A 27318-nucleotide genomic window follows, 5' to 3' on the forward strand; every position below is an offset into this window, starting at 1 on the left:
AATACACAAACAAATATGTGAATAAATAAATAAGGATAATGAATTTAAATTCTAGAGTTATAATTTTACAATAGCTTGAAGACTCTTGGATTACTTCTTCTATTTTGTAACAAATACAAAACATTGAGGTTTCGTTTAAATAGCAGGTTCATCATATTTCACAATGAGTTAATAATATTCAATCTAAATTTCTTTTATTCTGGCTAAGCAGTTGGCAGTAGCCTGACAATGCGTTTGAAGCAAATTATCTTCCAAGGTACCTTAATGTCCAATCCCTAACAGTGGTTAGACTAGAAACACTGTAGGTAGACCAAGGAGGAGCTGTGTGGGTAGAAACCTCCCCCAGGAATCCAGCCACATCCCAGGACACCCTTTTGGACTCAAGCCTTTTCTGTAGTGCCCACAGATCTGTTTTATGGCAACTCCAACTCCCAGACAAAAAGCATTTCCAGTAACCCTCTTAACAGTTCCACAGATGGAACATAATACTTTGCCTGATACTTTAAGAGTAGGTAATTTAGGTCCTTTTACCTGGAACTGGGCTGGAAATAATAAATTCAGCTTGGTAAAGGAGGGGTTAAATTAAGGGTCACTGAGTTCATCACGTTCTTCCACAAGTTCTGGTATAAATGTCCAAATCTATTTACAACTTGTGACTAGTAGAGTAGGTCATTTGTTTATAACATGTGACTTGTTTCTATTTTGGTCCAGATGCATTAAAATAAAATAAAAAGGACAAATATACTTTTAAATGAAGGGAATGAAAGTGAATTATTCTGGGGACCCTATACAGTTTTTTACTGTAAAAATCATATATATGTTTAAATGTATAGTAAATGTATTTTATACATGTCTATACATATATGTTTATATACATACATGTCTACATGTATATAAACATGTTTTATAAACTATAAACATATAGTTTATATATATAATTTGTACATTAGACTATACTATAATTTTTTAAAATATTAGGAATTTCTAGAAATGAATTTACACTGTTATTTTCTGTGATTTCCTTTATCCTCTTTTTCAAGCATTATAAAAGAGTCAATGTAAAAACAGAATTCTTTAATTCTTTTGGTATTGACTATTTATTTCTCTATTTACTGGTTTGAATGAGCTCATTGGTTTTTGCCATTTTTTTTCTTTTATACTAATGGATTCTAATCTATTTATGTGGTCTAAGCTATCATTTGTTTGTAGTCAGTCAAATTACAAGTTTCCTGAGCAGCTGTGAGCAAACTGCTTTGCTGGATGTGCTGAAGAAACGTATTGCTCCTCACCGTCGCATGGCTGACAGTCAAGTCAGGGAGATGTGACACAGACACAGAACAGCCAACCGTAAGAGGCCACATATGATGGTGTGGAATAGGCTCAGGGATATGGGCACCCGTACTTTTTAGGAGGTAGGAAAAGAAATGGCAAAAGAGACCAAGAAGAGGCAGCTGAAAAATTAAGAGGAAAACTTGGACAATATCGCATCAGTCAAGTTGAAAAGAAATGAAGTTTTCAGCATTGTATGACAGAGAGATATCAAGGAAATTGAAGGCTAAGAAGCAGGTGAGAACTCATAATCCTGGAGAAAGCCATTTCAGCAGACTGGTTGAATTATAAGCCAGAGTCTTAGGGTCTAAGAATAGAAGTAGAAGGGAAGAAACAGAAACTGATAAATATAAACTACTTTTTAAAGCAGTGTGTTAGGGAAAGCAAAAAAAAAAAAAAAAAACTCATGGAGGTAAAAAGGTGAAAAAAAAAGAAGAGATGGTGTTCAAGATTGGGGAAGATGGATAATGCAGTATGTCTTGGGAATGAGGAAGAAACTGCAGAGAGAAGGCAGAGTCGAGGATGTCAGAGGTAAAGTGTATTGATAGAGCAGGACTGCTGGGATGAGAGGTGTGCAACCAAGAAAGGGAGCAGCTGTCTCTGACGCAGAGGAGCAGGAGGAGAAGGTGGAAGGAAGCAGCTGCATCCTAAAGTGCAGAGACAGACAGAAGACAGGGTGTCTGCCGGGCATGGTGGCTCACACCTCTAATCCCAGCACTTTGGGAGGCCGAGGCAGGCAGATCACCTGAGGTCGGGAGTTCGAGACCAGCCTGACCAACATGGTGAAATCCCGTCTCTACTAAAAAATACAAAATTAGCTGGGCATGGTGGCACATCCTTGTAGTCCCAGATACTCAGGAGGCTGAGGCAGGAGAATCACTTGAACTCGGGAGGCGGAGGTTGCGGTGAGCCAACATAGTGCCATCGCACTCCAGCCTGGGTGACAAGAATAAAACTCCGTCTCAAGGAAAAAAAAAGTATATAAAATAAATTTAAAAATATAAAAAAGAAGATAGGGTCTCTACCAATCATGTTGGAGGCAAGATCAACCTCCCAGAATCAGAGGAGAGGCACCCCCAGAAACCAAGGAGGATGGGAATGGTAGGAAGAGCCATTGTGTGGGAATCAAAAGGAAACGAAGGAGATTTCTAAGTGCCAAGGTAAGTCCAGCTGAACAGTTCAACATGCATTCATTGTGTACTTCCTGCATGCCTCACCTGAAACCTGGCGCCAAAGTTAAAGGAATTAATGAGATGTATTTTGACAGTGGCTGTCCCGCAAGGAGTTGAGTCCAAAAGGAAAGACAATCAATGTGTCAGTACAGAGGTATTCACAGGATGCTATGGGACCATGAAAATGAGGAAACTATACCAGCGAAGGCAGGTGAAGGTAGGTGAAGGAGAGAAGGAGAGACGTCGGACAAGAAAGGTCCTGGCAGAGATGTTTCTGTGCTGAATTCTGAAGGACAGAGAACTCCTACTAATGTGTGGGAGAAGGTATGGTGGGGAAAAGCCAAAGTTGCTCTCTCTGGGTGGAAGGGAATGAGCAAAACTACAGAGCTAAGGTTCCTCAGGGTGTGGGTGGGGGTCCAGAACTAGCTGGGCATTGCCAGAGTGCAGAGGGTGAAGCAGAAATGATCAGCAGTCACTTCCAGAAGATGTGTACGTGTTAGAACAGTTTGGACACTTTCCTGCAGACAATTTGCAGATGCTGGAATGCTGCAGCAGGGGCAGAGGCGTTATGTGGTCAGATTGGAGCTTGGCATCATTACTTCTAGGACCACCGTAGGAGAATGGATGGGATATGGCAGGAGGTAGTCAGGAAGTAATTAGATAATGAAATGGACAAAATATTGACTAGACAACATGAACATAAATGATTGACTGATGCACTCATATGGAAGTTGAAGGAAAAGGAGGCTATAAAAATTATGTCCAGGTTTTGTGGAATGAGTTATTATATAATTAAGTACGATAGTAAGTTATAAAAGAAATAGGTTGCTCGTGAATGTGGTAAGTATAATTTTGGATACTTAGTTTAATTTGGCCCCTTAAAATGTGTAAGTACAGGAAATTTAGTTGGAGAGGTCTGCTAAGAAGCCAAACATAGAGTCTGAACCACAGGGACGTCATCTAATACCATCTGTTTGTAACACACTTAGCTGTACGACTTTTTCTAGCAAAGCCGGGGAGAATGAGAGGGGAGAATGCAAGGTTTGGAGATCAGAATATCCATGGCAAAGAGGGAACTAACGAGAGCAAAGTGCTGACAAAGGCTTATCATGGGAGCCAGGCTAGGTAGCGAGTTAATGCCAGAAGTGGGCAAATAAATGGGGTAAAAGGGAAACTGAACTAAAGGCTAGTACTTATTGGCTGGGAAGAAGGGCAGAATTGACAGGGGAGGAGGATGAGCTCTGGAAAAACAAGTTCTGAGTGTGAGTCCCTGGAGGTGGAGAATTCTGAGTGATGATATATGGGTTGAAGGTTGGTTACTGAATGAATAGAGAAACATAGGAAGGTGTGAAATAGAAGGGCGGGGGGCATGAGATGACCATGGGGAATTCTGAAGTTACAAGAAAGTAATAATAGGAGAACAGAGGAAGCAGAGAAAAAATGATTCCTGCTCAAAAACTCAACATGAGGGGATTTCAAAGAGAAAGGACAAAGTAGTCTGCTATGGAGAGCTGAGCCATTTACTTCCTGGTGAGTTAGAGGACTTGAGGCTTCCATGGAAGAGGAACACTAGAGACATGGTATTATCTCAAGTGTTATTCAAATTTGAATTCCTTATCCCCCTCTCATTTTCCTCTTCTTTCCATATCTCCCACTTCTGCCACTCCTACCTTTTTCCCAGTCTAGCTATTTTAAGAGATATTCTCAACACTTTTTCCCTTCATTCAACTTACATTTTTAAGGAGTAATCATTATTATTATTATTTGGAGACAGGGTCTTGTTCTGTTGCCCAGGCTGGAGTGCAGTGGCACTATCTTGGCTCACTGTATCTTTGATGTCATGGGCTCAAGCGATCCTCCTGCCTCAGCCTCCCAAGTAGGTGAGACTACAGGCATGTGCCACCATACCCAGGTAATTTTTAAATTTTCTTGTAAAGATGGGGTCACTCTACACTGCCCAGGCTGGTCTCAAACTCCTGGGCTCAAGTGATCCTCCCACCTTGGCCTCCTAAAGTGTTGGGATTATAGGCATTAGCCGTTGCTCCCAGCCTAATTTTTAAAGAATTATAAAGCATCTCAACTATGTACCCTTAACAGGCATTCTGTAGATATTTCATCTACTCTACCATGAAATCTTTCTGCAACAGTATTGTCTTTTAGACTATTCCTTTTATTTTATTACTGTAGCCACACTCCTAGAACAGATTTTTATCACCTCTCCATAACATAAGTGAAATTTTGTAGACCAATACTGTGTAATTCCTTAAGTAAAAGAAAGTATATTCTTCCCATTAGTTCAAAGCACAACCCAAGACTATGCACTCCTCTTGCCCTCCAATATCTGTCTCTGACTCCTCATTCTGGTTTCAGCAGGAGCCTAAGAGTCTACCTAGGCTGTTCTCCCGGCAGCCCTCACCCATGGCATATTCCTGCTCAAGTCTTCACTTTTTCCTCCTTGTAAGGCCATCCCTCTTCTTCAGAAAACTCAACTCTTCCTACCCTTTAATGCCCACACTGTGGAACTTACTGAAATGAAGGCAACATACACTGATCTCTTGGTTAATCAGTATTTGTGTGGTTTAGGTTATAATTTTATCTAATTGTCTGATCTGTACCACCTCTTCAATCTGGGTTCATGTTCCCTGAGTAGAAGAACACGTTTTGCTTTTCTGAATCCTTCAGAAGATGATTTCTTATACTAACAATGAGCATTCTTAAAAGAAAGTGGCATCCTCTACTCTCTTCCTTGTCATTAACAAGGAATTTTCTAGTTAGGTTATTCCATAACTTTGGTTTTTAAAATTAGATTTTTTGACATATAAAAATTTAGAGATGGAGTGTCAATTTGGATCTAGATATAAAAAGTTTTAAATATTACAAAGCTTTATTCTTAAAACATTTCCTAGGCTTTTGTCATTATTTTTTGTGGAATATCATTGTTTTTGCCCAAGTGAATTTGCTCTCTCATTCTAATAAAGTATTTAAGTTCCACAGGAATAGAAGGACTGTCCATGGAATTGTTTTTCAAAGCAGGGATCTTAAAATCAATTACCAAAAATACTTGCATTCTGATGAAGGGCCCTTTTTCCCTTCCCTTCCCTTCCCTTCCCACCCCTCCCCTCCCCTCCCCTCCCTTCCCCTCCCCTCCTCTCCCCTCCTTTCTTTCAAAGGACACTTTTTCTCCTTTCTTCCCTCCCTCCCCCTTGTCTCCCTCTCTTTCTTTCTTTCTTTCTTTCTTTTTCTTTCTTTCTCTTTCTTTCTTTCTTTTCTTTCTCTCTCTCTCTCTTCCTTCCTTCCTTCCTCTCTCTCTCCCTTTCTCTTTCTCTCTCTCTCTCTCTCCCCCTCCCTCCCTCCCTTCCTTCCTTCCTCTCTCTCCCTTTCTCTTTCTTTCTCTCTCTCTCTCTCTCTCATCCAGGCTGCAGTGCAGTAGCAAAATCACCGCTCCCTGCAACTTCAACAACCTGGGCTTAGACCATCTTCCCACCTCAGCCTCACAAGTAGCTGGGACTACAGGCATGCACCACCAACTCTGGCTAATTTGTGTATTTTTGGTAGATAATGGGTTTTGCCATGTTGCCCAGGCTAGCCTGGAACTCCTGAGCTCAGGTGATCTGCCTGCCTCAGCCTCCCAAAGTAGTGGGATTACAGGTATGAGCCACCATGCCCAGACAGGACCCTTTTTCAATTTACATTGGGTCATGCTTTAAACTAATGGGAGGAATGTATTTATCTTATTCAAGGAATTAAACATCATTGATACTATGATTTAGGTCAGCACTTTCACCTTTTATGCAAATCTGGTTATTCAGATATCCTGCAATCACTCTACCTCAGCCAATTCAAAAGTTGTACTATGTGTACTATATATCTACACCTTCCAAGAGGAAAAAGAAATAAAATTTCAGGTACATTTTTCCCTTCTCAGTAATGCTTTCTTTCTCTTAAAAAATTTTTATTCTGGAAAATTTCAAATATACATAAAAGTTGAGCAAATACTATAATCAATTTCCATGTATCAGTCATTCAGTTTCAGCAATTACTAATTAATGGCCACTGTCTTTCAGTATACCCTGTCCATCCTCCACTCCATGCCACTGGATTATTTTGAAGCAAAGCCATGGTATCATATTTTTTTATCTAAAATATTTCAGCAGATATCTGTAACAGGTTAGCATGCCTTTTAAAAAACATAACCACAATATTATTATCACACCTAAAAGATGAATCACCAGGCCTCAATATCATCGAATATCTGGTGAGTTTTCTATGATTATTTCATAATAATGTTTTCTGTGATTATTTCATAATATTGTATTTCTCTGATGTATTGTTTGAATTTAGACCTGGAGGAATTATATATGGTAAGCCAAAACTCAAAAAGCACCATAAATGCATGAGGTCCAACTCGCTTCTTCTTGGTAGTAAAACTAATTTAGGAAAAAATGAAGTGAGTTTACCGTCAGTAAATTTACATGTCCATGCTGTGGCTTAGGATTTTATAAGTAGGGGGATCTGATTCCCATACACATCCCTGACAGCCTGTCTTAGCACATTGTACCGGGAAATTTAACTTCTGTGGCCAAAGTCCACATGTAACCTGGAACCAAAACCCTTTAGCCGTGTGTTTTCCCACCTTTTCTTGTTCCTAAAAGGACTTGAGGTGACTTACTTCAAGTATTAGCATTTTGTTACTAATTTTATGGAACGTATTTATCCACTTCTTAATTTGTATTCTACTGATAATATGGCAGGTTGTTAGAACACATCATTTAAACCTAGACAGTGTGTACACACATAACCACACATCAACAGTCTTTTGTACTTAGACCGAATTCCTAAACTAAAATAAAGACAGAGTCTAAGAGCATTGGGCACATGGATTCACATCACTTAAAAACAAGGGCTGTAAATGTTTTATATTTCTACGTTTTTCTGGCCCAGATAGTGTCTTTTAAAGTCATGCCTGAGCATCTCTGAGAATTTTAAAACAATTTTGTGCCTCTTTATTCTTTTCTACAATAATTGCAAAGGTAAAATAAGCTGCATTTGAGGAAAAGGCCATGCCCTCCTCACCCCCAAACAGGAAGAAGAAATGTCACTTGCCACTCATTTCCAGAAAGTATCTTGCATTCATTAGCATTCGGCCTTGAGGTTTCAGCTCTAACTGGTTGAGAGAAGGAGAGAAACGTCAGTCAGAATGCGAAACAAGCCCTGAGCTCAATGACATCACTGGCTACTGACGATGGCAGGAGATTTCCAACACAGAATACAATCATTGTTACTCTCCACTGTACTCACACTCATTGTCATCAGACGACTGTAGCAACTGTGACAGTCGCCTTTCTTTTCTTAAAACATCCCAGCAATTCATTAATTTTATTTGGATCTAAAAACTTACATAAGGAAGAAATAAAATCCTAAAACAGATTCTATTCGGTTTTCTGGCGCGGTGATGCTGCTTATCTGAAGAACTGTCACAGGGAAGACTCAGATCTTCATCATGACAAAAGAATCGCAGGCACTGGGACTGGCTTCCTTGGGGAAAAAGCTCTTCTTTTGAAGGGAAAGATAAATCCTGCCTCTTTGAGGCTGCCTCCAGGCCCCCGTCTTCCTTTCTACCTGGGATGCATGCCTAAGTTAATCAGGGCATTCAATGGGGGTGGTTTTTCTCTTTCACAAAGAGAGATTGTATTTTTAGGAAAGTCTTGGATCCTCCACTAAAGAAAATTCTAATTACACTGGTCTGGGAAAGAATTTATAAGTGTATATAAATATATACTTCAGTACTCTATTATTATGTATAAGAGGGCAGAACAAAGTGTCATTTTAAGGGATGATGTAGGATCTCCCATAAAGTGACATAAGCAGAAGAAAGGACAAATCCAAGTCCAAGACAACCTGAGCACTGATGTTAATCTATTAAACCATCCCATTATGCCATCAACAGACCAAAAAGAATAAGAAAGAACATGACTTGAAGGTCATTATTGGTCATTATGTCTGTGGGTTAGCCAGGTAAACCAGAGTAACTAAGAAATAGCAAGTAATGTCCTGTGGAACTCAGGATTGAATTTGAATCGTGGCTAAATAATTTTCTGGTTATGCGACCTTGTGCGAGTCACCGTCTTGGGAAATCTCTGAAAAACGGACATAATAGCAATGCCTATGTCACAGCATTACTGCTGTGAGAATTTTGTGATAAAATAAGCTTGCATTGCTGTGACAACTATACATTTTCATATGAGTTTCAATAGATTCACGAAAAAAAAGTACTTTTGACATGGCAGGTATGCACCATTGTTCTCTGGCTTGTGGAATAAGGAGTAAAGATGGAGGCAAAAATGGAGATGGAAGAGCTATGGCAAGGGGCCCGTTTCCAAATGGAATAGTGAAAATTGGCACCAGGTGACCACAAAGTTGGCAATATTCCGTACTTAGTAGTGATGGAGAAATTAAAGCAATTAGCTCCTGGAAAAACAGCACCCATAGAAAGCCATATTCCAGTACACTTTGGGAAGCAAATAGGAGACAGCCATGAAAATAGTCACAACCTTGGGGAAACAAAAAGTGTCTCTCAATATGGCGTTGAGAGACATGAAAGGCAAATGTGAGAATATCATTTTCTTTAGAGAAATGAGTGTTAGAAACGTAGATTCCAAAAGAAGCAAGGGAAAATGTAAGTCCCAAACAACCTGTTGGCCCTTAAAATAAAAGTAAATTAAGAAATAACCTTGGCAAAAAAAAAAAAAAACACGAAACAAAACAAAAAGCCCACCAAAGCTTAAAAGTGCAAAAAGTGTGCTAGTTGGTGAAATGAGCATCTGAATGCCACCATGTGCTGATGTCTAAATAATCCTAGAATGCAAAGAAAAGTCTGTTAAGGATGAAATAAACAAAATCCTAGGCAAGAAATCATATGCAACTTGAAGAGATATAAACAGAACGGCAACCTGCATATCAGTGAAGACTACTTAACGAAAAGATCTCGCTCCCGACTTATCCTTTCATTAATTGAGACGGAAACATGAATAGAATTGTATTTTTAAAATTGGGGAATTGACGATTCTTTTAAAAAAAAGTTAGGTAGACCCAATAAACTGGTCTTCCTCAGTTTCCCCCATTCCTGCTTCTACCTAATAAAACAATTAGGTTCACTGCAACTTCCGCCTCCTGGGTTCAAGTGATTTTCCTGCCTCAGCCTCCCAAGTAGCTGGGATTACAGGCACCTACCACCATGCCCGGCTAATTTTTGTATTTTTAGTAGAGACAAGGTATCGCCATGTTGGCCAGGCTAGTCTTGAACTCCTGACTTCAGGTGAACTGCCCACCTTGGCCTCCTTAAGTGCTGGGATTACAGGCATGAGCCACCGCGCCCAGCCCCAGGAACCCTTTTCCCAAGCCAACGCACAAGTGCTGAATAGATACTGCCCAACTGAATTACCTGGACATAGCTAAGCATGGGCATGAGCACCTTTTAAAAAATCTTGGCATATATTTGTCTCTAAAGATTACTTTAGCGATGCAAGCAAAGATTTTTATACTTTCTTAAAAAGCATTAATTTTTTTTAGGTCAAAAATACAAAACTGACACAAAACCCTAGTTTTTAGGTTTATGTCATTCCCATTTGAAACCTGTGACTTGAAAATCTTTTGAGTGGATTTCTTAAAATCAGTTATAGAAAGTAAGAAGCAGAAAGTCAGGATTCTCTCCTTTGGCACAGATGATATAAACATTTGAAAATATTTTCTGGATTTCAGATCAGGTAAAAGCAGTTTCTTACTGATATATTTTCTTTTATTTTGTGCCTCAGAAATTTTCATTAGAATTTTTTTTAACGCTTTCATTATTTTACCCTTCCTTTTGACATTTCTAAATATTTACTACCATAATCCAGGTTTTTAACAACTTGGTGTGCTAAGATGAATTGTGTATGATGCACTTCTTAGTCAAAGTAAGCTAAGTGAATTCATTACAGCTGAAAAAAATTGTAGGAACTGTCAAAATATGGAGAGAAAAGACCAAACATTAAATGGATCTTTGTTCTATCCTCTCACATTCTGATAGCTTTTTACTTACTTTAAAAATGTACTGATGGGCCGGGCGCGGTGGCTCACGCCTGTAATCCCAGCACTTTGGGAAGCCGAGGCAGGTGGATCACAAGGTCAGGAGATCGAGACCATTCTGGCTAACACAGTGAAACCCCGTCTCTACTAAAATACAAAAAATTAGCGGGGCATGGCGGTGTGCACTTGTAGTGCCAGCTACTTGGGAGGCTGAGGCAGGAGGATGGCGTAAACCCGGGAGGCCGAGTTTGCAGTGAGCCGAGATCGCGCCACTGCATACCAGCCTGGGTGACAGAGCAAGACTCTGTTTAAAAAAAAAAGAAAGAAAGAAAAGAAAAGAAAAAGAAAAAGAAATGTATTGATGAAGTTTAATAAAATTAAGATTTTGATATCTCAATGTGTTCTGAGTCTATTGGGTTAAACAAGTAATTTCTAAGTTAAAAAGCATTAGTTGTTGTTTGATAAATCTTGATTAAGTTTTATATACAAATATTATTCCCAAAACTGAAAAAGTCAATGAAACTGACAACTGGATTGATAGACAAAAATTCATCCCGCACTTAAGGGGAATTTAAGATGTTCCAAGCCTGCTTTAACAGTTTTAAATAAATAACACTTTATCATAGTCTAAGAGACTTTCTACATCTCTTTGATGTGGGCATCTGAAGATGTCAATGTGTTCTACAGCCCATCAAGAATAACCATTGCCATTGTCAAATCACCAATAAGGAAGTGGTAGGGAGCCTGGTGACCCGAGGCCAGTGTAATCACACCTTCAGATTGACATGGAGTTCTGAACCAGTCGTCTGCTACCATCATGCTTATCCCTTAGGTGCATACACTTTACACAACGTTACCCATATTTCTGTCTTCCCGTTGTTCTTCCTGCACCTCTCAGCCAGCGAGTAGAGCTCCACAGTGGTTTCAGAGATGAGGTCCACGTTTTTGCCTTTCACAATGATCTGCATGACTCTTCCCTTGTTGATGTGGGCATCAAAAGTGCTGTCCCAGGGTGGGTACATGGTAGGCTTTTTCTGGATATACATCTGCCCATTCTCTAGGAACAGAAAGGTAAGTTCTCATTACTCCTTCAGTCAGGGCTAGAAAATAATTCAGTTCAACTCAACGGTAGCACCTGCTCCCTCTGTTCTCTGGGATATAGAATTCTGTTGGGAAGACAAAAGCAGCACATAAACAATCAGAGACAATATGGGACAGAATGAGACAGTCCCCTGGTCTAGATGCAAGGTGATGCATTGAACCTTATAAGTTCCAATGTAGGTAACTCAGACAACAATCTGCTAATGCCTTGGACTGGAAATTGTTACCGAAACACCAGGCGTTCTAGGTTCTGCTGCTCACCACACAGAAAGTCAATGACTGAAATGACGAGAATTGCCAAGGAAGAAGGCTTTAATTGGGTGCTGCAGCCGAGGAGACGAGAGCTCAGTCTGAAGTCCATCTCCAAGACTGGCTAAAACTAGGGATTTATATAGCAGGTAAGAAATGTAACTTTGTATGAGAAAACAGGAACTCGGGAGGGGTAAGGAACCAATCACGATGAACCAGGGGCCTGGCGCTTCTGTCTCTGGATGCCATGATGTGGTGAGTTTCAGTTCTTTAATATTTTTTTGAGAGGTGTGGGGATCCTTTCCTGAGGAAGAAACTCAGATAAAACAAATGTAAGTTCCAAGCTTTAAGACCAAAGGGTCCATTTCTATAATTAGCCAAAAACAACCATCTATGGTACTATCGGGTTGGTTTTAAAATGTTCTTTTCCTAATCAACAGTTAGTTGCTTCACTCTGGGTGTGAACACCTGAGCAACAAACTTTTTAAAAAATCTTTTATGCCTTTGAGATTCTCCTTTATTAATCTGTAGTGTTAATCCTAGGACTGATTAACCTCACTGGCCCCGGGTTAAACATAGTCAATTCAAAACCACTGTGTGTTCATCTGAAAGACATAGTGGCATAATTTAAGCGTATAATGAATGCTCCTTTAATAAATATTTAAATTTTTTTCCATTTGACATAAATACAGTAAGAGGCAATGATCTTTAAAACATAATGAGCCATTATTTCCTTCTCTAATTCTTGGGTGAAGATACATTTTACATGTACCATGCACCCTCAGCAAAAGCTGATGGGCAGCTCGGAGAGGTGGTGCTGGTCTTCACCCATGGAGCCAGCGAGGCTGAAGCAGACTGCAAGCCTGCAAGTGAGGAAAGGTAAGCAGGTAGGAGCCCTGGAAATAGTAATGAATCTGTAGACGGGAAGGTCAGTTCAGGGGAAACCTCCCTAAAGCCGCACTGAGATTGGCAAAGAGTTTGCTAATTAAGAAGTTTTTCCTTGTCTTTCATGCACATTGAATTTTCTCTGGTATTTATTCTTTAATCATTTCAGAAGCAGAAACCTGCATTTGAGGGTTTGTTTCTTGTGATATAAGCACATTAAGTGGCAGATTTAGCAATTCAGAGATGTCGATTAAGCAAAAGGGGAAAAATCCGCTTACAGCCAGGAAATAAAGCCCTTCTAACTTTCGAGGGCCTCTTCTGTCCAACACACAAAGCTAAGCAGAGCAGGCATTTAGCGTTTGTTAAATTAGTATTTATTTTGGGGGTATACAAGGAGTTGCATAAGCTTGAAACTCAAATGTTAGATAAACTTGGCTAGGAACAATATAAACCATGAGATTACTAAAGGTGGAATAGAAAGGGGAAAGTTTTTGTGGGTTGGTTAAAAACAATTGGACTGGAGATTGGGCTTTTTAGAAACCAATGGCAATATTAATGATCACAGTAACATTTTAGTTCCACAGACCTGAAGCTTCCCTTTTGGATAATTCCTTTCGATAGTAACCATTCTCTGTGCCTGGAGAAAAGGGCCAAAAATCCTCCAAGAAGGGGCGAAAATCCTCGAAACAAGGCACTTTTTACATTTGCATTCACCACGCGTGTAATTACCTAAACAGAGGATCCTATCTATCAAGAGTGTTACCGTTTTCAATGACTCACAGCCCCACAGTCCCATGGTCTATTTGTCCTTGTTCTGTTGGCTTATTGTGGAAAACACAGTCTTACACTCCAAGAACTGAAATGTGTTTAAATTCTGTAGAAGTAAATATTGAATGATAATATTCAGAGTGATTTCCTTTCAGAACAAACCCAAAATAAAATCAAAAGCAAAAATCTCTAAACTCCCCCCAACTCCACAGGCTAATCTTTAGGAAAACCAATTTCCTTCTTTTCTGACAAAGTCTCTCGATCCACATGGCTGATTAGACCAAGTTCAAAGGCAAGGCCAAAAGCAATTAAAAAAAAAAAAAAAAAGGCCGTCGGGAGGCAAATGTCAGGGAGAACTGAGAGGGTAAAGAGAACTGGATCCAGGAGACCCATTAAGTCAAAGGCGGCTTTGAAAAACTCAGACATTTTACACTTCAAAGATGTCTGTGACATTTGAAAGGTTTTAGGTTGGGAGCAAGTGGCATTCACACTTTTAACGAAACAGGAGAGAACTCTGGGCAGAAAGGAAATCAAGATGATTCAGACAGTCTCCCTGGCTTTGATGTGTTCAGAGTGGCTGGAAGGACAAAGTCAGCTGTGAAGCAAAAAGTCTTTTGGTGGGGGATGCAAGATAGTAGGTTTGGGAAACCCAGAATCTGAACTGTGAGCATCTGGCAGGAGGTTCTCAACACCTGAGTCAGTTTCTTCTTGCATCTGCAAATGTACCTGCTCACAGACCTTTGCCGGACAACCCTATGTAAGATAACGCACATCCCTGCCCCCAGTCCTCTCTTCTTTACACTGCTTTTTGTTCCTTCATTACCTGCTGTTTGCATTTTTGTTTATTGCCACTTTCTTCTGCAAGAATAGATGCTCTAAAGCGAAGGCAGTCTTCCTGAGTTCCTTCAGCTTATTGAGTTGACTTTTTTTCCCTCTATGCTCTGGCCCCAGCACTCTTGCAGTGGTCTCTCTGTAAACACTTTTGTGTAAGTGAACTGTGACGGCTTCCGCAGTGACTGCAAGCCTGCATCCATTGTCATTATCATTCTCTACAAAGTGTCTGCTAAAATCAAAATGCACGTAGGGAAACAAGAAAAGGTGTGCATCAGGAGAGTTGTGGGAGCTAAACTCCCTCCTACTTTTCCTTTGGAAATCCACAGCAAACTTACAATGCAGAGCTGAGGCTCTCAGAGAGCGGAAGCCGGTTGATGTGCCCACAGAGAGATTCCCTACACATAAGGCTGTTGGAATGGAACATTCTGAACACACAAATGGGACGTTGGGTGGCTGTCCCACTTTCCCTCTCACCTTGAGCTGCCTGTAAATATTTAAACTTGATGAAACATCACGATTCTTCCATTCAGCCAAGACCTTAGTGAGTGCAAAAGTATGTTTTCTGAAATTTGGACTCTAATGGCTAATTATAGATGCTTTGTAATATCCACTGAAGTTTGCCAAAGCAGCAGTAAGTAGTCTTTAGGGTTGGTTGGAAGATTATGCACTCTTAATCTACCTAGACTTATTTAAAGTAACCAGGCTTAACCACATAGGGCCATGTTCTACTTCAGCTCATTAGAGCTCCTTCCCATTAACTCCTTACGTAATTTCCTCAACCCAACTGTCTCTTTCCTTTTGTATATGTGGGAAAAATGAGACGGTGTAATAGAGCCACCGGTGGGCCATCGGGTCCTGGTTTAGAGTCCATCACGAAATGTGTGTCCAGAAGGAAGCCCTTGGCTTTGCTGGGCATCATCAGCATCCTAAATGGTAGGATTTGGTTCCACCAGATGATGTCAAATGTCCTGGAAGACCTTGCTTCATACATAGTTCATAGCAGGATTCTCCTCCTCCTCCCCTGCTTTGAAAACCCACTCAAACTTACCTGATTCGACATACTCTTTGACGAGCACAGCACAGTAAGGGTTGACAGCCTCGCCCTGACAAGACTGGCAGGATCCGCAGTCAAAGTTGGACAAGCCAATCCGAAGAAATGGCGACATGGTTACACCCTGGAAAACGACAAAAGACAAACGCTGTTTGGGGGCTATAAAAGATACTGTTTTTGGTGTCCCACGTCTACTTAGCCAGTGCTTTATCATGGACAGCCAGAACCTCACAAAGGTCCACTATCCATCTGAACAAATGTTTTCACTTCCCCTTCTGCAGAGGACACTGCTGGACTCACCCAAAACCACACACTGACTTGCCGAGGGGAGAGGCTTTCTGGAAGTCTGAACTCAACTTCGCTAGTGAGAAGTAACTCAAGAGTTAATTCCACTCAACCTAATGGAGTTAGGCCCAATGGCTGGAGAGTGAGGCAAAAGTTTTCCAACATTTTATGTCTTCTGTTATTCAAGTAGGTGCCCCGGAAACAGCACACAGTAATCAGAAAATGAGTTTATAAAGAGCGAGTCTATTTTCGTCACACTAGTTAAATACGACACCGCAAAATTCTTACATGGTCTATTTATGTGTGTAATGGGATTGGCCCAAGGCATTCAGCAGCTGATCCTTATTTACTTCAGATATTTTCAAAAAGGTCTCCTTTCTTCACAGTTACACACACACACACACACACACACACACACACGCTAAGCCTTTGAACATCACAAACCACGTAGAAAACTCTAAACTCATTGACTACTATAAAATAGGGCTTTATCATCTAAGGATGAACAAAATACTTCATAAAAGCCCAAAAATCAGTAATTATGCTTTCCAAGAGGTTTAGATGATAGTTATCAAAGTGTTGGCTACAAATCCAGGAATCTAGTCTAATTCTTCATCTATTGTTCCATTATTGAGTGTTCTGGCCACTTATATAAACTAGATACCTCTTCTTGTTTACCTACTTTCCCAAGGTCCCATTAATCTGAAACTATCATCTGGTATTCAGTGAAAAAGTTACTTCCTTGCTCTGTCTCTCTTCTTGACCATTTTATACTTATACTTGTTTTTCTGAGTTTTCATAAGTAAGCCAAAGATAAGAAACAAACCATTGGTTGTCTTTTCTGCCTTTGTGTAAAGAAATAAAACTGTTTGAAATAATAAAGACCTGGAAGTCAGAATCTGTAACATACCTGGAAATCTTGGACCTGTAATACCCCATCTAGCTAAGCCAAAAGGTATCTCTTGTATGCTAAATGCCAGTGTTCTTTGATTCTACAAGAGAGACAAATTAGGAGCGTTTGACAGGTGCTGTTAATTTCACAGATATTAATGAAGTCCTGATTTCCTGCAGAGTTTGGAAAGTTTATCTAATGGAGACAGTTAGGTAAACATCATGATTTGCTGGGTTCCGTATCTATCACGTTGCTGAATTAGCAGGTAGATGACTTACAAATTTGTCTTTAGGGGGCCCCCTTTGCCCTATGAGTTTAAAATTCCCAGGCAGGAGTGGGGCTAACAGCTGTGAGTTCTCCGGAGAGAGTTTCTTTGAGAATCCCTTCTTTCCTGGGCCACTTGGGTCTTTTAGACAAAACTTCATTTCTCCACAAATCAGGAAAAATCACTGAGAATCATTTTCAGTGATGGGAGTGATTGCCATGTCGGGACTTTTTGAAGATTTCCTTAATTCTGTTTGAGTCTAGAGGGATCACTGACTCATAAAGCCTGAGTTAAAGCACTCTGGCCTCTTCTGGTGTCATCCTGCTATCCCCAGGTTGGGTTTCTAATCAGGCAACAGCAGCCCAGCAGGCGACTGGGAGATGCTGTCTCAGGAAGACATGGAAGTCTCCAGGGTGACCAGGGCTTCCATTACAGCAAGGAAGAGAGTTGGGGCAAAACCCTGTCTCCTCCTGAAGGTCTTGCCTAGACAATGATTTCTTACTTAATAAGCAATGCAGATTAAACAGCCATTTCACCAGATTCACTTGTGCTATTCTGTTACTTCTAAGCATTTTGATGATTTGACCAACACATGTATGTTCTGTTTGACAGCCAAGTCAGTATCCCTCTTTCTAAAGGTCTGGTCACAGACTTTTAGAAATGTATGTCAGATGTGACCTGACATACACTTGACATCTAGAAGACAGAATAGGTAGTTGTGTGGTAATCTTCACACATCATTCAATAGAACTGCAAGCTCAGGTGTGAGTTTTTCAGGCAGATGGCAGCATTTTATACCTGAACTACACAGAGTGCTTTTCTCTCTGTTGTTTAGAGTGCTTTTTAGATGATCATGATGAAAAATAAAGAAGACACACAAAGTTAGTAAAAAGTCTTTCCAGATTTCCACCAATAAAAGAAATCAGTTACTATTTTGATCTATTTTTCCCTAGTCTTTTTAAATTAGCAAGGTTTTTGTTTTTCTCTTACAAGCTATGATCATCCTGTGGGTATGGAATTATATTTGGCTTTTTAAGTTAACATTTTACTATAAATTTTTTTCAAGTTTCTCTGACATCTTTTCAGGCTTCCTTATCATTCTTGCATGACACCCTATTGACAGTAGCTCTATGATCTGCCTTACTAAAGTCTGTAGCTACATATTTCGTCTGTTTCCAATGTCTACACACAAGAAAAAATGCATCTTTAAGATAGCATCTTTTCTTTTTTTTACAGCGTTTCCCAGATTTAGGGATACTGCATCAGACTGGATCACCAGAGTATTACAATATTATTTATCAGGTGGTTATTCCTGTCGGTAAGGTCTTCTACATTTAAAGAAAATAACCTAACTTAAAGGTAAAGACCTATCCAGGGAAATAGCTATGGTTTGTGTAACAGAAGTAAGTTAACATCATTCTTACATACTATGGGTATACACATTTGTAAGAAAAGCACTGCTTATGACCCAAGAAACTAAATTACAAAGGCACAAGCTATACAGGATACAAGAATCATAGTTGCAACTAATTGTGGAAAAATGGTCAGCCATATGAGCCATTTAAGACATGCAGAATAAGACACTACGTAATTGCATGGACACGACATTCTTGAAAAGACAAAACTATATGAAGAAAAACATCCGTGGTTGCCAGGAGTTGGAGCGGCGAGGAGCAGCATGAGCAAATTTGGGGGAAAGACAGAACAGTTCTCCAGCTTGATTGTTCTAGTGGTCACAGAAATCTAGACTTAAGTTCACAGAACTGTACACCAAAGCCAAAAGTCCATTTGACTGTATGATAATTCAAAACCCAAAAGAAAAGAAATATATGCAATTGGTATTTTAAGGCATATATTATAAATACAGAGATTATAGAGACAAAGTAAAAAGAATATATATGGAAAAGCTGCATATTAAATTAAAATCTTAAAGTAATCAAAAGTAGCCTCAAATTACTAAAGGGAAATGATCAGATCTTTAAAAAAATTAAAATAGCTTTGGTTCTGTGGTATTTAAGCTCTTTTGAATATTTGCAGTTAGGCAAACACAGCTGAGAATAAAATAACATTAGAAATTAATAATGCATTTTATCTGAGCATAAATTAACATTTTAAGTCCTAATTTAAGCTGTAAAAAGAATTATAATATTTAAAATATATAAAAAGCAGGCTGGGTGTGGAGGCTCATGCCTGAAATCCCAGCACTTTGGGGAGCTGAGGCGAGCAGATCACTTGAAGTTGGTAGTTTGAGACCATCCTGGCCAACATGGTGAAACCCCCTCTCTACAAAAATATAGAAATTAGCTGGGCATGGCGGGGGGCACCTGTAATCTCAGCAACTCTGGAGGCTGAGGCAGGGGAATGGCTTGGTTCCCTGCAGAGGTTGCAGAGAGCCAAGATCATGCCACTGCATTCCAGCCTGGGCAACAGAGCAAGACTCTGTCTTAAATAAAAAGAAAATAAAAATATATAATAAAAACAATAATATGTTTTTGCCTATGCAATTATCAAATATTTTTGAAATGCTATTACTTAACGTTGGTAAGAACAAAATGAATCATACACTTTCATACAATGCTGCTGGGTATGTAAATTACTACAATCCATTTAGCAGATATACACATGTGTGTGTATGTAAGCATATATGTGTGTGTATATGTATGTATATGTGTATGTAAAAACATCCATCTATATTAAGAGCCAACAAGATGTGTAATAAATACACAAGAAAGAAATTAACATAGAAGATTTTTGTGGGTTGCCTTTTGGTGTTCAGAGCCAATAGTAGGGAGAAGGGGATTTCCCTGGGTATTAAAATAGAAAGGAGAGTTTCTGTGTACAAAAATATATGTGCTGGAATAGCATGCCTCAGGACTAAGCTTGTGTGATCTGTCCTCTGTGCGCTCTAAATTTCGGTGGGTCTCATCTTCACTCTCCATTCACGTGTGATCTGAGAAACCAAGACAGTTGCCCCTTCATCAACTAAGATGGACTCTAAGGTTAAAGAAACAAAAGTTACCCAGGGGTGGAGGTTCCAGGGCTTGGCTGGCATCACAGCCTCCTAAATTCCTAAAGCTACAGGAAAAGCCACACCCTTGCTAGTCTCCCTAATAATAAGAATAATCAGGCAAAGTGCGAGATCCTTCCTAACTCTGATTTACAACCCAGACCCCTGCAACTCTGATTGGACAGGGGACCAACCTCACAGGCGTTCTTTCCTGATAAGCACCTGCAGACCTCAAGCCAGTTTCAGCAGCTTACAGATGCCGCACACAAAATGTCACTGTGTCCTATAATTTGCCTTTTGACATAAAGAGCCAAATGTAACACCTCATTTTAATGCTAAAAATGTGCCCCAAAGCGAACATGGGATGTATGTTGGATATATGTTTACCCCTGGCAGCTGCACTTCACTCCCCTCACAAATATGTATAGATTTTCCCCCAAAACTTTCTGAATATATCTGACTCTATTGTGTAATACGGACCCTGGGAGGCATAAAACCAGTCTGCACTTTCCCTCTTTGAAGAGAGAGCACCTTCATTACACGCCGAAGACCGTCTCTTCCTGGTGTGCAAACTGATACTGCCAATAAAGTTCTTGCATACTGTTCAGCCATCCTGGTGGTCTATTGTGTAACACATAGTAGTCTCATACTTTACGACAATCTGTGCACAAGAAGACTGACTCGCCAGGCTGTTCCGAACAAGGCAGGGGCTAGGCCCCCCATAGACCCCTTGTCTGAGCAATAAAACGCATTCAACTATCTCCTGGCTATCTCCAAGGGGACCCCCAGCTCACCAGGTCCCATACAGAACTCCCTGCCTTCCCTTTCAAACTTGCCTCTTCCTTCCTTTTGCCAGCTCAGTGCTGGTGCCGTGACGCCCAGCCCTCACTCGCTGCTTCAACTTCACCCTTCCCCTTGTGCCCCACGACCCACTTGCTTCATCTCCTGCTCCACCAGTTCTGCATCACTTCTCTTGTGACTCACGGCAGCATCTTACCCTGCCTCCTCTGTCCAGCCTTGGTCCCCTCTCAATCTCCATCAAATCTCCATGCTCCAGCCTGAGTGATCTTAGGATCTTGCACAACTGCTGCTGTTTCTCCAACATGCCGTGTGTTTCACAGCTTCAGACTTCTAGGAAAGTTGCATCCTCTCCCTGGCATGCCTCCCTGTTTCACTCCATCCTCCCCGCCCGCTTCCTCATCTTTCAAGTTCCTGTTCAGTCTCTAGCTCCTCTTGGAAGCCTTCCTTCCCCTCCTCTAGGGCCCTCCCATCAACACATCTCCATGGGAAGTTCTCAGCCCCGGCTCCTGCAGTTCTCTGAGTGCACTGCTAGACAGCACCTGTCATACTGATTTGCGTCACGCCTGCCATTTCTACAGTCCGAGTGAGGTTGATCCTGTGGCTCCCACGCTCTCAGCCCTCTAATGTGGGGACTTAGTAGAGCCCCACCAGGATGTCCCCTACTTAATTCTTGAGATGCTACATACACTCAGAAGAGGGGTTCGACTGCAACTACACAAGTCCCTCTGGTCTCATCTGCAATACATTTAGCAAGAACTCCTCAGAACGAGTGCATGTGGGTGCCTTACTTCCCTCATCCCCAGTGATGATAAACAATTTCCCTCTGTGACCACATTCCTTTGGAAATGCGGTCAGCTTGTGGGACAGGGGAAGAGACAGAGTGCCGGCAGCCACACTGCCCTATTTCCCTAGAATGTGCAGTTGGCTTTATGGATTCACATCTCTCTTCCTCAACAATTCCGAGAGAAGGGGCCATGACTTCATCATCTATGGGCCTCCAGAGCTGATCCCCCTGTCTGATATATGTTAGAGACTCAGTGCATTTTTGCTTAGGGAGTTCATTTTCAAAAGCAACGTTTTACCGAATCTCTTCATCTCATGCATTTGTTTTACTTGCAAGAGTATACAATGGTCAAATTAAGTGACAGATAATTACAGAGGGAGTCAAGAGCAAAGGATGCAGCCCGGCACTTGTTATAAGCAAAAGATCGATGCCCTCATACACTGAACTGCTGGAGTTATTTAAACTATCTAAGCCTGCTTTCTCATTTGGAAATCACTGATAATACTATTACTCATCTCAAAGAGCCATGAGGATTAAATGGGCAAACACACACAAGGTACTTAGAATGGGGTTGGCTCAAAGTAAATGCTCAATAAATGTTAGTTATTATTATTATTACAACTCTGATATATTTTCTAATGGGCCTTCTTGACTTCATTGGTGTGTACCAAAAAGAGCAGGAGGAAAGTGGAAATAGTCTTTTAGGAGCGTATCTGGGCTAAATTATGTGACCTTCCTCTGCACTCTGCTACAGAGCTCCCATAAAACCCTCCATCTATCTCTTGCAGAGCACTTACTACCCTCTGATGTCCTTATCTGGATGCGGCCATTATCATGATGGATATCAGGTATGTCCATCCAATCTTCCACGCTTTTGCTATCCCAGCTTCAAAACACCATCATGATATGTACTATGTTATGTTACATTATGTTATGTTATGTTATGTTATGTTATGTTATGTTATGTTATTTATTTATTTTTTTGAGACGGAGTCTTGCCCTGTTGCCCAGGCTGGAGTGCAACGGCGTGATCTCAGCTCACTGCAACCACTGCCTCCTGGGTTCAAGTGATTCTCCTGCCTCAGCTTCCTGAGTAGTTGGGATTAAAGATGTGTGCCACCACGCCCGGCTAAGTTTTGTATTTTTAGTAGAGACTGGGTTTCACCATGCTGGCCAGGCTGGTCTTGAACTCCTGATCTCAGGTGATCTGCCCGCCTTGGCCTCCCACAGTGCTGGAATTACAGGCGTGAGCCATCGCGCCTGGCCCATATGTACTTTAGATCTACAAAGGATCTTTACTCTTACAGGCTCACTATTTTCAGCTTTAAGTGTGATCTCATTTGTCTTTTGTGTGTAGCTTTGATGCAGGTACATGATCAAGTATAATTGCTCTGTGCTTTAGGTCCCACGCTATTGAGTCCTGAACTGAGAATTCTGGTCTTTTGATTCTCTGGGCACTGACTGCTCTATTTAGCTAGGCTGATTCACCCTCCACAATTCAAACCCCCAGAATGTTTACACAGAGATGCCGAGGATGTCCATATAACTGAACCTGATGGGGAGAAATTCCATATAAATAGAAAGCAATAGAAGTATAATATACTCTCATCAACTGAAAAATATCAAGAATTCTCTTCCTCAGTAGCAAATGAAATAAGAAATAGCAAACTTCTTCATGTAATAAAATGTTTGGACAGCATTTGTATTACTGTAATTTAGTGGGAGGTGGTTCAGTGGTGGGGGAGTCTCATAGAAGTAAAATAACACTAGTCATCACTTGTATCAAAACCTCTCACTTGTGGAAGAGAGAATACAGATTAATCAATAGTAAATTGGGGAATGAAAAACAAAGCATTCAGTGGTTTCCAGTTATATCTGCTCAGCCAAATTTGGTAAACATCAATTCAGAAAAATTTTGGCAAATTAAGCTACACCAATAGCTTTGGATTTCTTTATGAGATAGAAAGGTTTCTTAGGTAAAAGTGACTGCTATTAAAAGAAACATAGACTTTTTCACAATGTGCACAGAAGAAAGATGATAACTAGTAAAAAAAATCACATAGGTAGCGTTTTGCTTTGTTGCTAAGACTTCTACTAAGTAGTATAATAAAGAGGTTAAATATTAGCTTTCACCAACAAAAATGTTCTCAAAAAGTGAATTAAAATAGTAAGTATGGGCCAGGCACAGTGGTTCACACCTGTAATCCCAGCACTTTGGGAGGTTGAAGTGGGAGGATCACTTGAGCCTAGGAGTTTGAGAGCAGCCTTGGGAACAAAGCAAGACCCTGTCTCCAATTTTTTTTTTAAATTAGCTGGGCATGGTGGCACACACCTATAGTTCCAGCTACTCGGGAGGCCACGGTGGAAGGAACACCTGAGCCCAGGAAGTCACGGTTGCAGTGAGCTGTGATTGCATCACTGCACTCCAGCCTGGGCGACAAAGCAAGACCTTTTTCAAAATAATGATAATAATAATAAAGTATAAATTGAAGATAATATTTTAAAATAACCCCTACAATACACAGTGACAAAGGAAACCCAAGCCTAACAGTCAACCCTCAGAACTAGAGACGAAGGAGGCTTCGTGGACAGACCTAGTGCTGCCCTCCTGCCTGCCAACATTAACGATACTCCACACTTTCCCCCTGAAACCAACAATAGCATTGAAGTGAAACCTTGAAAGATAGAAAATAAAGCACCTGGGATGACAGTATTAATCTTCTGACACCGATTTTAATAGGTTCCATGAATAGATCATCCCACTAAGGCATAGCCCTGGCCAAGTTACACTATTACTTGAGAAAGCCGTCCCAGTCTTTGTTGAGTTAAAGCCTAATTCTTTTTTTTTTTTTTTTAAATTTATTTATTATTATTAAACTTCAAGTTGTAGGGTACATGTGCACAACGTGCAGGTTTGCAACATATGTATACTTGTGCCATGTTGGTGTGCTGCACCCATCAACTCGTCATTTACATCAGGTATAACTCCCAATGCAATCCCTCCCCCCTGCCCCCTCGCCATGATATCCCATTACTGGGTATATACCCAAAGGATTATAAATTATGCTGCTATAAGGACACATGCACACGTATGTTTATTGCAGCACTATTCACAATAGCAAAGACTTGGAATCAACCCAAATGTCCATCAGTGACAGATTGGATTAAGAAAATGTGGCACATATACACCATGGAATACTATGCAGCCATAAAAAAGGATGAGTTTGTGTCCTTTGTAGGGACATGGATGCAGCTGGAAACCATCATTCTTAGCAAACTATCACAAGAACAGAAAACCAAGCACCGCATGTTCTCACTCATAGGTGGGAACTGAACAATGAGATCACTTGGACTCGGGAAGGGGAACATTAAAGCCTAATTCTTAACCTGTTATTTAAAAGCCTCCGTGTATTGGATTCACGTGGCCCTCTTCACACATCCACGGCTCTCAGTGGAGTCCCAGTCTGCCTAGACTTCTCTCGGTTTGCTGAAGGCTCCCTGAATATCTGTCTCTGTGGCTGTGTTCATGCCATTCCTTCTGTTTCTGAGCTCTGCCATCTCCACCCAAGGACAATCACCATCTTTCAAAATCTTTCTCATGTTTCATGAGATCCTTAAAAAATCCCGTGAGATAGAGTGGGTATTACTAGTTACTCACCAAATAATATTACAAATAATCATCACATTGATGATTGTAACGAAATCTCATAGATACTTTGACTTACATTATCTCCATAAACTCTTCCAGTAGCTGTCAGGTGGACAGGACCACTATGGTAGTAATCTCCATCTTATTAATTTATAGATTTTATGGCTGGGGCTCAGCAAGTTTAGGTGACTTGTCTATGGTTACAAAGCGCTTGGAAGGCCTGAATTCAAACTCAGGGCTCAGATTTCAGTCCCTTTCCATAGCATCCTACCACCTGCCAGATCTAGCGTCTTCAGCCGTATTCCAAGCGCATGTCTGCCATGCTTTCTTCTTACCTACTTTTCACTTTTGTTTTTCTCCTTCCAGAATCCATAGAATTAATTAGCTCAGATGGGGACAGGTACGGGGAGACTTTCTCCTAGATGGGAAGGGTCTCTCTCATAGGACAGAGCTCTCACCAAGGCGACATACAAATAAAATGCCCTCTGATGTTGAATATGAACTTTTCCCCTTCAGCTCAGGGTGCTGCCACCAGTACTGATGTGAAGAAGAAGAAGGGAGAAAAGTGGGTGAGGAGGGAGGAGGGCAGTGGGCCAAGGTCTGCGAGTCTCACCAAGTCTGGACCCTTGGGCCCCAGGTGGCCCACCTCCCTCTGTGCTTGCAGTCCCTGTGAGGTACCTCCTGGCTGCAGCAGGCAGGCTCTCACTGATATAGGACACAGCCTTGCCATCCACCACGGAGTTCAGCCAGTCATAGAAACAGTGTTTAAAAGGGGGTTAGGCTTTCCATGAGCTTTTAGCCCATGTTACAGCTGAACTACCAAGCATGTGCTAGGTGACTGTTGTCCGCTGTGGAAATCTGTCATGCATAACAGGATTCCTACATTTTCAGAGTCCCAACAACTAATGACTTTAAAATTATCGAAGTCACTTTTGAAATGACTATGGATTTAAGTTTTTTTTCTTTTTTTCTGAGGGTAAGAGTAGGGGAAGGTCAATTGTGGTAAAAACAATAACAATAATTATATTAAAACTCAACAAATATTCTATTAATTTGGTGTGAAAGCAATTGCAGTTTTTGCCATTAAAAGTAATGGGGGAAAAAAAAAGGCTGGGCGTGGTGGCTCATGCCTGTAATCCCAGAACTTTGGGAGGCCGAGACGGCTGGATCACCTGAGGTCAGGAGTTCAAGACCAGCCTGACCAACATGGCAAAACCCTGCCTCTAGTAAAAATACAAAATTTTTAAAATTTGCCATTAAAAGTATTGGCAAAAACCACAGTTACTTTTGCACCAACCTAATAATCCCATCTCGCCATACTCCCCCGCATACTTTATGTTGCCTTAGTGCTCTCTGTGGGGTCATTAGCTTTCAGTTGTTCAGGCAACTGCCTTAGAACTAATTCTGATTTCTGAACAAATCCTTCGGAGGCTTCTTGAACATCAAAGATGTCAAAAGGAAAAGTGGAAACAGTGTATACCTGGATGTCCCAGACACTCCTACTCTAAGTCCCCGAGCAGGAAAAAAGAAAGGCTCCCTCGCCTCTTTCCTCCTTGATCTCCACACACAGGGTCATTCCCTGGTTGGTTTCTTTGAGCGGGGATCTGCTGGAGGCCATGAAGTATCATTTTGGAGAAACTCTTCTCCCAGAGTTCCATAAATCAAAATGCTGGCGTGGGGATGGGGTCAGACTTGGTTCCTTTCCTGCTCCCAATTCCTTTCTAGACCTCAGCTCTCCCACAAGCAGTTGCCCTGGGGAAGAATCCTTGAAACTGTTGTAATCACCCACAATCTGCTGGTACTATTTTGGGAACTGGATGAGATAAGGGATGAGGAAACTCCATAAACTCCTACGTGCATTGCACAGATTAAATGAGTTAACATGTATAAAACAGAACAATGCCCAGCACGTAGTAAGCCTTCTATATGTGTTTATTTTCATTATTTGAAATGCTAAAACAATGTTCCACAATAGGAAAAATGGCTGTCCAAATCATAGATACTTTTTCTCCTTCTTCCTCAGGTTCCTTGGTATTTATTACCTAACGTTCTATGATTACAATGTCCACGATTTCTGATTATAGTGACTATGCATCCATTCACTCATTCATTCATTCAACAAACAGTTACTAGAGCTACTAGGCACTAAGTGTCTCAGGACACTGCAGTCAGCCAAAGAGTC

The 27318-nt window shown here is 40.8% G+C and overlaps 1 protein-coding gene across 3 annotated transcripts in view; it reads right to left on the minus strand.

Moving 5' to 3' along the window:
* The window catches only part of PRKCQ (protein kinase C theta), a 143106-nt gene that overhangs the window by 67570 nt on the left and 48218 nt on the right, over positions 1–27318 (minus strand). For 2 of the 3 annotated variants that reach the window (XM_008002207.3, XM_008002206.3), the window contains exons 2-4: positions 15451–15577; positions 11423–11622; positions 7605–7665 (exon numbers count right to left, since the gene is read on the minus strand). In XM_008002207.3, coding sequence (XP_008000398.1) covers positions 7605–7665; positions 11423–11622; positions 15451–15568 — 379 coding nt within the window. In that variant the 5' untranslated portion in view covers positions 15569–15577. The other variant, XM_073018705.1, reaches the window with a different exon arrangement.

Source organism: Chlorocebus sabaeus, chromosome 9 (assembly GCF_047675955.1).
Source record: "Chlorocebus sabaeus isolate Y175 chromosome 9, mChlSab1.0.hap1, whole genome shotgun sequence".
Lineage (NCBI taxonomy): Eukaryota > Metazoa > Chordata > Mammalia > Primates > Cercopithecidae > Chlorocebus > Chlorocebus sabaeus.